General features: G+C 43.1%; 1 protein-coding gene across 1 annotated transcript in view; it reads left to right on the top strand.

Annotated features, from left to right (window-relative positions):
* Positions 1-843: 843 nt before the first annotated feature.
* Positions 844-12,347, top strand: part of FAM169B (family with sequence similarity 169 member B) — a 104,901-nt gene continuing 93,397 nt past the window's right edge. Inside the window, 1 exon segment of the mRNA XM_030192706.1 lies at positions 844-943. Within this exon segment, the coding sequence (XP_030048566.1) occupies positions 844-943 (100 nt within the window).

Here is a 12,347-nt window from a genome sequence, read left to right as displayed (position 1 = left end):
ATCACCAATGTGGCCGCGCAGGCTTCTGCTTCTGTGAGTCTGACGTCCTGCACGTATGTGCAGGACGTCAGACTCACAGAAACAGAAGCCTGCGCAGCCTTCTACATGGAATGTTGCTAGTGGAATAGCAACATTCCATGTAGAATCTCCCATAGTAGCAACATTCCATGTAGAATCTCCAATAGTATCTATTTTATTGTTGTTACATTTGTACCCTGCGCTTTCCCACTCATGGCAGGCTCAATGCGGCTTACATGGGGCAATGGAGGGTTAAGTGACTTGCCCAGAGCCACAAGGAGCTGCCTGTGCCTGAAGTGGGAATCGAACTCAGTTCCCCAGGACCAAAGTCCACCACCCTAACCACTAGGCCACTCCGCCACTGTTATTGTTAGCAGAATGACTAGTTTTTGGAAGTCTTGAACAATTTTAGACACGCACACATGTATACCAAGCATTAGGACAGTGGTTTTCAAATCTGGTCCTAGAGGCAACCCAGCCCGTCAGTCAGGTTTTCGGGATACCTATAAAGAATAGCACGCACTGCCTCCACCTTTCTTTTATGAATATTCATGGTGAGCATCCCTGACTGGCCCCACTCCATTAGGAGGACAACCACAGTATGCACCAGGGCTCCACGACATGGTTGTCTACGCATGCGCATTCTGACTGAGGCCGCAGAGACTGCAACTCCCACAATCCACTCTGCCCCCAGCGCGCACTATTTCGCCTCCGTCTCTTAGCTCTTGCCCCTCCCTTTGTGTAGCGCGTAGCCGGATGGGCGGGGACCGAGCGAGAGAGACAGCCAATCACAGCCAGCTCGTTAGCGGCAGCCCGGTCTAGCCAATGGCAGGCCGCGTGAGGCGGCGAATCAGGTGTGTGGGCTTGCACTTGCAGCAGGCGCGAGACGTTGTGATGGAGACCGAGGGAGGGCGACGACGCGCAGGTAGGAGAGGTCAGAGAGAGGTGGGCGCAGAGCCGCGAAGGTCACAGCCGGCTCACCCAGTGCCAGGATAGTCCTGGTTTGGTACTTAGAGACGGACGAGGTGTAGCGGGGCTCTCCGTTGTAAATGAGTACTACAAGTCCCATCATGCATCGGGCAGGTGGTCATGTATGTAGGACTGGCTTGAAATCTCCTGGAACTGGGAGAATGTGCGCGTCAGGTTTTCAGGCAGTTGAATCCACTGAAGATCTGGAGCTAGCTGGCAACATCAAACCGGAAACAGAGCTGCCAAGTTTTACCCATTCCAGGAGGGAGACTGGCCAGTCCTGGATTGCTGTCAACCTCATCCTGGTACATTATGGGACCTGCAGCACTGATTTCAATGAATAGAATCATTGACTACAAATACTACACTGCTTTGGGATGTAAGATTAAAACCAGGACCGGCCAAAAAGTCTCCCTCTTGGAATGGGTAACTTGGCAGCTCTGTAGAAATGCCGCGTTACCCAGTTCCAGGAGGGCGACCTTTTGGCTAGTCCTGGTTTTGAACGTGTATCTTGAAGAGTAACATAGTAGATGACGGCAGAAAAGACCTGCACGGTCCATCCAGTCTGCCCAACAAGATAAACTCATATGTGTATCCTTACCTTGATTTGTACCTGCCTTTTTCAGGGCATAGAAAGAGTGAGGCACTTGTTTGTAATCCCTGACGCTTGTGTGTTTATTTATTTAAATAATCAGGTTACAAACCTGGTGCAGCCAATCGGATTTTCAGGATATCCACAATGAATATTCATGCAAGAGGTTTGCATGCAGTGAAGGCAGTGCATGCAAATCTCTCTCATGAATATTCATTGTTAACTAACACTTCTGGTCACAACACCCTATTTATCAGTTAATTCAATTAATTATCTCAATTATAACCTAAATATTACAAAAACTATACTCAACCTTAACTAGTACATCAAAACCGTACCTTTATTAACATTCAACATAAAAAATCAACATGAAAAATCAAATTGGTAATGGAGATTCAATTTTACCCACCGAAGTAGGTTAATTATCAACTATAACATCCGCTATTTGTATATTTATATCCAAAAATTGTACCTCATTACCTATGGATTGTACCGTAAACCGGATATTGGTGTCATATTACTATGATAACATTGGATGTCACATCCCTTTATACAAGTATTCCACAGGAAGCATGTTTACGGGTTATTAAACAGGCATTAGAGTTGCAAGATCTCTCTTATTCTATGATCCAGCTTCTATTACAGATGGCCACGTTTGTGATAGGAAAAAATTATTTTCGATTTATGGATCAGTTCTTTTTACAAACAAAGGGCGTGGCCATGGGTGCCACGGTTGCTCCTGTAGTTGCCTGTTTATATATGGCCTGGTTTGAATCTGTATATGTGTATACTTCTATATATAATAGATCTCATTTAGTTACTTGGAAGAGGTACATTGACGATATTTTTATTATATGTTCAGGAAACGAGAATGAGTTACAGTTATTTGTGGAGTACTTAAATGAATGTGACACCAATATCCGGTTTACGGTACAATCCATAGGTAATGAGGTACAATTTTTGGATATAAATATACAAATAGCGGATGGTCAATTTACTACAGGAGTATTTAGAAAAATTACAGATAAAAATGCGATTTTGCATTTTAATAGCCATCACCCTAGGAAATTAAAAGAGAGCATTCCGATAGGACAGTTTTTGAGAATTAAACGGCTCTGTTCTAGTTCGGTGGATTTTAACCAACAGGCGATGTCTATGTCTGAGAGATTTCAAAAACGAGGTTATCCACAATATGCAATAAAATCTGCTTATAAAAGAGCCAAATATGCTCAAAGATGCTGGTTGAATAGTGAGATTTCCTCTATGGATGTATCCACCCCCCAGGTAAATTGTATCCTTCCTTTTTATAAGCAAACACGTGAGATACAAGATATTATCCTTAAACATTGGTCTGTATTATCTCTTCATCATAGTTTGCAAATTAAACCTAGGTTTGCTTGTAACAGAGAAAAAAATTTAGGTGAGATTCTATCAAAGAAAAAACTGGATCGAAGGAAGAGTCATCAAGAAATGGGGGGACACACTAGCTGTAAATCATGTGTTTATTGTAAGTATGCTTTATGCACTACCCGAATTTGGGTGCAGTCTTTAAATAAATATTTTGAGTTGAGGGCTCATACAGACTGTAATACTCATAATGTGGTTTATGCTATATGTTGTCCATGTCAACTGTGGTACATAGGTGAAAAACCACGAGGAAAATTAAATTACGTATAGCTCAGCACTTGAGTAATATCAGATTACAAAAAATAGATACTCCGTTAGTTGGCCATTGGCTTCAACATAATCATTCGATAAATGATTTCAGATTTGTTATCATTAATTGTTTGCAAGATGGCTACGGCAATATAGAAAGAGAACTTATTCGTAGGGAGCAGCGGTTCATCTTTAAATGGAGAACTGTTCACCCATATGGCCTCAATAAAGAGGTTGATTGGGCATTACTAATGTCTGTATAAAAGTAGGTGCTGTGCATAAAGTTTGGACGTTCAATTCAGTATGATGCTGTACGTCATCAGTGACGGTTGTCCGGTTTTTGAGCCTAGCGCTTAAATGTGGCTGGTAAGAGATTTAAATAAATAATTGTTGATAGAATGATTTTTTAATATTGGTTATAGGGTTTAGTAAGTTTGTATGTGTATATTTAGGATCTCCTGAAGAAGTAATCATGAAACACGGCCTGTGTTGAGATCCGTGGACTGAGTGGATAATGTGAGATTTCAACACCGTTGTGGGAGGTATCCAACAGAAGGATTATTTTGGAGTGCAACAGATTGCGTTTGAAGAGACTGCACCCTCCTAAGGAGATTGATACTGTTTGGATTGATGACAGTGGTTTTTTATCAACGAACAAAATATTTGACATTTATTCATGGATGAACTTTACAGTGTCTTTTTGGGAATGCAAATAAGATAAGTAAAAGACTACATTTATTATATGCAAAGTTCAAGGAGGTATGCTTGGTAATTATGGACATCTGTTATAGTTGATAATTAACCTACTTCGGTGGGTAAAATTGAATCTCCATTACCAATTTGATTTTTCATGTTGATTTTTTATGTTGAATGTTAATAAAGGTACGGTTTTGATGTACTAGTTAAGGTTGAGTATAGTTTTTGTAATATTTAGGTTATAATTGAGATAATGAATATTCATTGTGGATATCCTGAAAACCCGACTGGCTGCACCAGGTGTGTAACCTGATTATTTAAATAAATAAACACACAAGCATCAGGGATTACAAACAAGTGCCTCACTCTTTCTATGCCCTGAAAAAGGCAGGTACAAATCAAGGTAAGGATACACATATGAGTTTATCTTGTTGGGCAGACTGGATGGACCGTGCAGGTCTTTTTCTGCCGTCATCTACTATGTTACTCTTCAAGATACACTCTGGAATTTGTTGCCAGAGAATTGCCATTGCCCCAGGTACAAATAAGTACCTGTATATAATATGTAAGCCGCATTGAACCTGCTATGAGTGGGAAAGCACGGGGTACAAATGTAACAAAAAATAAAAATTTTTTAAAAAAAGAATGTGGTAAAGGCGGTTAGCTTAGCGGAGTTTAAAAAAAGGTTTGGACGGCTTCCTAAAGGAGAAGTCCATAGACCGTTATTAAATGGACTTGGGGAAAATCCACTATTTGTGGGCTAAGCAGCATAAAATGTTTTGTACATTTTTGGGATCTTGCCGGGTATTTGTGACCTGGATTGGCCACTGTTGTAAACAGGATACTGGGCTTCATGGACCTTTGGTCTGTCCCAGTGTGGCAACAGTTATGTACTTATGTGCTTGGGATTCTGAATGGAACCTTGCTACTCTTTGGGGTTCCACATGGAATGTTGCTACACTTTGAAATTCTGCATGGAATCTTGTTAGTCTTTAGAATTCTAGAATCTTGCTATTCTTTGGGGTTCTACGTGGAATGTTGCTACTTATTGGGTACTTGTGACCTGGATTGGCCACTGTTGGAAACAGGATGCTGGGCTTGATGGACCTTTGGTCCTTCCCAGTATGGCAATGCTTATGTACTATGTAGGTCTCTTCTGCTGTTAAATCAGTCCAGACCTGATGTCTTTTGTACATAATGCCTCAACTGCATGTAATAAAGCAGTTCCCCATTACCCACTGGTCCATTGAGATCTCATAATGCATCAGGATGGGGGTTTGTCAGAAATCCAGGGCCGGCCTAACATCTCCCTCTTGGAACTGGCAGCTCTGAATCGTGCACCAAGCAGGCCTGGCACTTCTTGCTGAGCGTTCCTGCCAGCTGGCCATGGCTTAGCTTGACTTACTGGGAGCGTACACACCACTTGGCTCTGATACTCATCTACCTGCTGGGAATCTGTCGACCAGCTCATGCATTCCTTAGCCTGCTGAGTGCATGAACCGACTGGCCTTGGCCCCCAGTACTTGTATGCGCATAGGCAGCAAGAGCAATATCAGCTCCAACACTCCTTCACCCAGAGGCAGCTGTGTGCTCCTCAACCCAGCTGAACACATGTGCCAACTACCTTGGCACAGCTTGCCCCCCCCCCCTTATTTGCTAATGTGTCATTGTATCACTAGCCAGAGTGCCAGTGCGGATTAGTAGTTACAGTTTCTCCAGTTGAGACAGGCCTACCCGATCTGAACTGCAACAGAGTGGAATCAGGTCTGGCTCAGTCTGTTGGAGGGAAAGTCTAGAGCAGTCCTGGATTTCTGACAGCCTCATTCCGGTGTATCGGTTACATACAACGCTGAATCATGTGCATGCTATCATGAGGACATGAAATGAGATTGAAGGGGGGCAGACTCAGGAAAGATATCAGGAAGTATTTCTTCACGGAGAGGGTGGTGGACGCTTGGAATGCCCTCCCGCGGGAGGTGGTGGAGATGAAAACGGTAACGGAGTTCAAACATGCGTGGGGATATGCATAGAGGAATCCTGTGCAGAAGGAATGGATCCTCAGAAGCTTAGCTGAAATTGGGTGGCGGAGCAGTTGGGGGGAAGAGGGGGTGGTGGTTGGGAGGCGAGGATAGGGGAGGGCAGACTTATACGGTCTGTACCAGAGCCGGTGATGGGAGGCGGGACTGGTGGTTGGGAGGCGGGAAATACTGCTGGGCAGACTTATACGGTCTGTGCCCTGAAAAGGACAGGTACAAATTCAAGGTAAGGTATACACATATGAGTTTGTCTTGGGCAGACTGGATGGACCATGCAGGTCTTTTTCTGCCGTCATCTACTATGTTACTATGTGCTGGGATGGGGCCTGCAAAACCAAGGCTGGCAAAGAATCGCCCTTCTGAGACCAGCTAACTTGGCAGCTGCGTATTCACTTTTTACCTCGAATTAGAATTCTGAGTCGGACGGAAACATGTTTATAAAAGAGCGACAGCCAACTATCCCCTATGGAATTTTATTATTTTTATTTCTTATGGACAAGGGATTGATATGATAAAAGGAATATCTTGCAGGATTAGAGAGGAGTTCCATTATCCTTTAAGAAGATAGAACAAGTTGACTCACTGCTGATGATGTCATAGTATTTCTCTGTGTTCAAATATGAGGTCATCAGTCTGTGACAGTGTTTTCCAAGATTTCTTTCACACTTCAGTAGCATTTAAAAATTGCGAGATGAGGAAATTTGAGTGCTCAGAAATGAATTAAGTGACTTATTGGTCATTGCAGTACCCTCGTGGCCTGGGGTGAGGGACAGTTTTTGACTGGCTCTAGGACAAAGAAATATCAGAGTCAACCAGTCCTGGTTTAGGCTGGTTAATTATATGAACTTATATTTTCAAATTTTCCCAGAAAAGCAGGACCCTAGGCCCATCGATTGAAGTGGAACAAAATCACACTGCCCAAGCCTTTGTAAGAACAAGGAACTATCTAGAATTATTGACGCTAATAATTGGAGTTAATTGACACTTATTAGCAGTTACGTACCTAACTGCGCTTATTTACTGTTCTAGAAACTTTAACGTGATAACAGGCTACTGTACAAACTTGTTACTCTGCGTTATTGTATTTTTAAAAATGTTTCTTTGAAGGGGTGTGGCATGGGCAGAGAGAAGTGTTAGCCAGTTAGCATGCTGTACTTATTGTGTGCTAACTGGCTAATACAGAGCTAATGTGGCCAAATTGCGCACATAACTTAATTGGTTAAGAAGCCAGTCAGCACCAATAACTACTACTACTTAACATTTCTAAAGTGCTACTAGGGTTACGCAGCGCTGTACAGTTTAACAAAGAAGGACAGTCCCTGCTCAAGGAGCTTACAATCTAATGGAATTGCCCATTGATAAGCAATTATCAGCACTAATTGGTACTAATTAGAATTTACTTTCAAAGCATATTCTGTAAAATGCGTAAAATTTTAGCGCACAGATCTTAAGAGCGTGGCCATGGGAGGGGCGTGGCAACAATGGATAGTGTCAGGTTCAGGCTAACGGTCTACGGCGGGGTGACTACCAGAAGTCAGAGTCAGTTGAGAGTCTGGTTCAGGCTTACAGCTTCAGGCAGGTGGCTAGCAGAGTTCAAAGTCTGGTTCAGGCAGGCAGCTAGCAGCGGTCAGAGGTTTAGGCTTACAGGTTCAGGCAGGCAGCTAGTAGAGGTCAGAGGTTCAGCCAGGCAGGCAGCTAGCAGAGGTCAGAATCAGGTTCAGGCTACTCAGTCTCTAAATGGAAAGGCGTCTGATGTCAGGGAATCTGCCTGCAGCAGGATGGAAATCATGCATGCCGCTCTCTTCTGGGTGTGCATGTTTGCTGATCCCCTATCGTACCATGGGTCAGCGGCAAAGTTGTCAGCGATTATTTGCGTTGAGCGCCCGATGCTAGGATCTCTGCGGCGATCACGACAACTTGAAATTAGGGTGGGAACAACTTGGCCGTAGCTTTATTCCAAACCATGATTATGCAACAAATATTCATGAACAAGTGCACCCCAGCTAACCGTAAGTGTTCCAGTCCGCCGCAAGACTGATAATTTCTGAAAACTTCAGAATTCCCCCACTATCTAGCCGGGGGGGAGGGGGGGGGATTCGACTCAATGTGCAACTGTCTCAGCTGCAAGCATGATTACCCATCCAGGCTCGGGTACGCCCGCTGAACAAAAGCTGCGACATTTCAGAACACAAGCATGGTCATAGTGGGCAGGGATGCACTTCTTCCTGAGTACCCACCGATGGTGGCATCTAGGGGTTTGCTGGGGTTTAAAAACCCCTTTCACGGGTCCTCCCACCCAGCAAGATACTTCCACCGCCCACCAGGCACCCTGCCAATTCTAGCCCAGGGCACAGGCTCTTCAGCTGCACTGCACCCAACGCATAAACTCTGGAATTCGTTGCCGGAGAACGTGGTGAAGGCGGTTAGCTTAGCAGAGTTTTAAAAGGGGTTAGATGGTTTCCTAAAGGACAAGTCCATAAACCGCTACTAAATGGACTTGGGAAAAATCCACAATTCCAGGAATAACGTATAGAAGGTTTGTACATTTGGGAAGCTTGTCAGTTGCCCTTGGCCTGGATTGGCCGCTGTCGTGGACAGGATGCTGGGCTCGATGGACCCTTGGTCTTTTCCCAGTGTGGCATTACTTATGTACTTATGTAATATCGGCTACATGAACCCGGGGCACTCCGCCTTGGAGGTTTGGAAAAATCAAGGATGTGCTCCGAAGAAGAGACGCATACTTGCAATCGAATGAAGACGTAAGAAAAGAGAGACGGGAAGAGGACACAGTAACGTGAAGAATGGTGACACTGATGTGTTTTGGAACGCAATTAGGCGTCTGCAGCTGCCGTGTCACGCGTGTGCTGCATTACCTCGTTTCGTGACCTTTAATTTAGTAGTGACTAATGCTTGTTTACATCGGTGTAACCCTCTGTTTCATTTTGCTTCTCAGAATGGTAATTGCCAAGCATTTTGATAGATGAACTTAATCTGCACACACGGTTCCTTTGATAAATCTCTTTGCTGTGACTGACCTTCCACCCTTAGTGCATTAAACAACATTGCAGTCACTTTAGGCTCTTCATGTTGCAGCTGTAGCTTGCCAGGAAGGCATATTAATGGTCCAGGTATATCTTAATTACCTCATTGATATATCTGGCAGTGAAACAATCGCTTTCCCCGGTCTGTTTATTTAAAGGACACGCTATTGACCTGAGCATTATTACACATGTCAGTGCTGGGGAATCGCAGTTGAATATCCACAGTTTCACTTTCAGTCACAGATCCACCTTTTGGATACCAGCAGCTCTTGGTAAGGAGGCAACAGGAGTGGCAGAGTTTGCTCAATTCAGAAGACATGTTCTATTTTCATTTACCTCTGTCTTATGTTTTTTAAACTCATTTGGAATTATTCTTTTGTTTTATGTTGGTTCATAGGAGCCGACTTTGTGGGTGCTGTGGATGCTAATAATTGAGAAAATTCCTTGTGTGTGTCTAGGGAGGGGTTATTTCCACTGGGCTTAGCACTCCCAATAATTTTGAAAAGTTGGCTCCTATGTGTTACTACTACTACTACTTAGCATTTCTATAGCGCTGCCAGGGTTACGCAGCGCTGTACAAGTTTAACATGGGGAAGGATAGTCCATGCTCAAGAGAGCTTACAATCTAAAGGTTACAAACTCTGTAGTCAGTGTAGGTAACATGAATGGGGAAGGTGGTTAGGCGCCATAAGCAAGGGAGAAGAGATGGGCTTTGAGTAAGGACTTGAAGATAGGCAGGGAGGGCGCATGGCGTATGGGCGTTGGTTGCACTTCAGCTGAGGCTTCCAGAGTGGTGCCTGTTTTTGATCAGAGAGGGATATCATGATTTAAATGGTTGTTTTTTTTTTTTTGTTTTATTGAACATATAAAGAAGGATGCAGCTCAGCAATAAAATACTTCAGATGGTCAATATTTTACAATACTATAACAACCTCTACCCTAAATCCCCTCCCCGTTAAATCGCTTTAAAGCAGTGTTTTCCAAGTCCAGTCCTGGAGTACCCCTTGCCGGTCAGGTTTTCAGGATATCCACAATGAATATGCATGAACTTGCTTTGCATACAAATCTCTTTCACGTGTATTCATTGTGGATATCCTGAAAACCTGACCGGCAAGGGGTACTCCAGGACCGGACTTGGGATACATTGCTTTAAAGAACGTTTCGAGGAACAGACAAACAACAATACAAAAATATTTAAACAACATTCCAAGTCTCTATAACACCTAGTTCTTCAAACAGTCCAGAAGAAAGGAACCATCATCATAGCTAATTTGTGCATTGCTGCTAGTATTCATCCTCCCCCCACCTCTACTCCCCCCCCTCCATAGAGTGTTTAAGCCCACCACCCCAAGTATACTCTCTTCCCCTCTCCCCCCCCCCCCCCCCCCCCGTACCCATAGGGTGGTGATAACATGGAACCAACAAACCCTTTATAATGGACAGGGTTACACGGCCATTCCATTAAAAATTCTTAGATACGGGGGATATTAAAGCTGCAGTTCCAACGAAAATCCAGAAAATATCAAGGTATTCCTTTCTCAGTTCTCTTCCTCCTCCTTTTCAAGTAGAGGAGTGTGGTAGCCGTGTTAGTCCACTCTTAAGGTTATCAATAGAAATCAAACAAAATAAAACATGGAAAAGAAAATAAGATGATACCTTTTTTATTGGACATAACTTAATACATTTCTTGATTAGCTTTCGAAGGTTGCCCTTCTTCGTCAGATCGGAAATAAGCAAATGTGCTAGCTGACAGTGTATATAAGTGAAAACATTCAAGCATTACTATGACAGTCTGACAGGGTAGGAGGATGGGGGTGGGTAGGAGGTATACATGGGGACATCAAAGCATATCATTGATATTCTAACAGGATGGGTGTGGATAGATGAGGGGAGGGTGATCAACAGAGACATACAGCTTTATGGTTTATAATGGGCTAGGAACCCCAGGTCCTTGTTAAGTCCTTTCTGTTGGGTGTTAAAATATTCAATCATTCTGACTTCAAAGGTCTTACGTTCTTGTATGGTTTTAAAGTTACCTTTCAGGATTCTCACTGTGAAGTCACTGGTACAGTGTCCTGGTCCTGTAAAATGTTGACCAACAGGCGTGGGAACCCTACTGGCACCAGTATTGTTCATGTGATGTCTATGTAAATTGAATCTTGTCTTAAGCATCTGGTCTGTTTCTCCAATATAGCATCCTTCATTAAATTTTTTACACTGAATGATATATACCACATTGGAAGATGAGCAAGTGAAAGATCCCTTTATGTTGAATATCTTTCCTTTGTGGATGACTTTGGGGTCCTGTGAAATATTTTGGCATAGTTTGCAACTGGATAAATTACAGGGACGTGTGCCCTTCTGTTCCTTTTTAGTCTGTGATGGAAGTTTACTTCTGATTAGCTTGTGTTTTTCAAAAATCTTATCCGTGCATTTTCTGCCTTTCTTTTTTTTTTGTTCAGATTTTTGTGCTCTCTGATATTTTATGTGTGTTTTCTTCAAGGGAGGGGGGGATAGAAAGGTTGTGGGTCTTGCTGTCTGTTGTTTTTGTTTTATTTTGTATGTATGTGATGTGTAAAGAGAATAACAAGAGGTATGAAAATGATACCTTTATACAGTATTTTGAAAAGTCTAAAGTACAGGTCTTGGAGAACAGGCCCTCATAACTTAGGGGCAGCAGTACAGCGCCCCTAGAAGCCAGGGTTGGAAATGCAGGCCTCACTTGGCATCAGTTGGAAGAGAGATGGAAAGTTGATGCTGGTTGAGCTCTTTGTGCAGCTTCTGTGACCTCCGTTTCAAGTTTCTAGAATGCCAAAGGTCAATTCTGTCCCTGGTGAGCCTTTCACCAGAGCTGCCAAAAGGGTCCAATGTTTTGAGAGGGAGATTTAAGAACACGTCCCTAGCCACTCCCTGCTCTGCCTACTGGCTGCACCCTCCGGTACACCTCAGTTCCAGGGCCATTCCAGAAAATACGTGACAAGAGGAATAGATGAAAACTACAAATAATCATTTCCTTTATTCTTGCTGTGCTATCGGGGACTTATTTCTCGCCAGCTCTCTTAAAAGATTCAAGGCGAGTTACATTCTATTATACAAGAAGCTGAAAACACACATCAGGAATTAACATATCATTATAAAATACATATTAAATAAAAAAAAAATTACATCCCCCCCCCAATCTAGTAAACAATTAAGTCTTCAAAGCTTTTGAAATAAAAAATACTATTCATTAAATGCAACTGTGAAGGAAGATTATTCCTGTCATCTCTTACAACTCTTAATTTAGTTTCCATATCAGGACGACACTGTAAATATTACACCAAGTCCTAGAGCACCAAT

The sequence above is a fragment of the Microcaecilia unicolor genome, chromosome 1 (assembly GCF_901765095.1).
Source record: "Microcaecilia unicolor chromosome 1, aMicUni1.1, whole genome shotgun sequence".
Classification (NCBI taxonomy): domain Eukaryota; kingdom Metazoa; phylum Chordata; class Amphibia; order Gymnophiona; family Siphonopidae; genus Microcaecilia; species Microcaecilia unicolor.
This window is presented reverse-complemented; position numbering and strand designations above follow the sequence as displayed.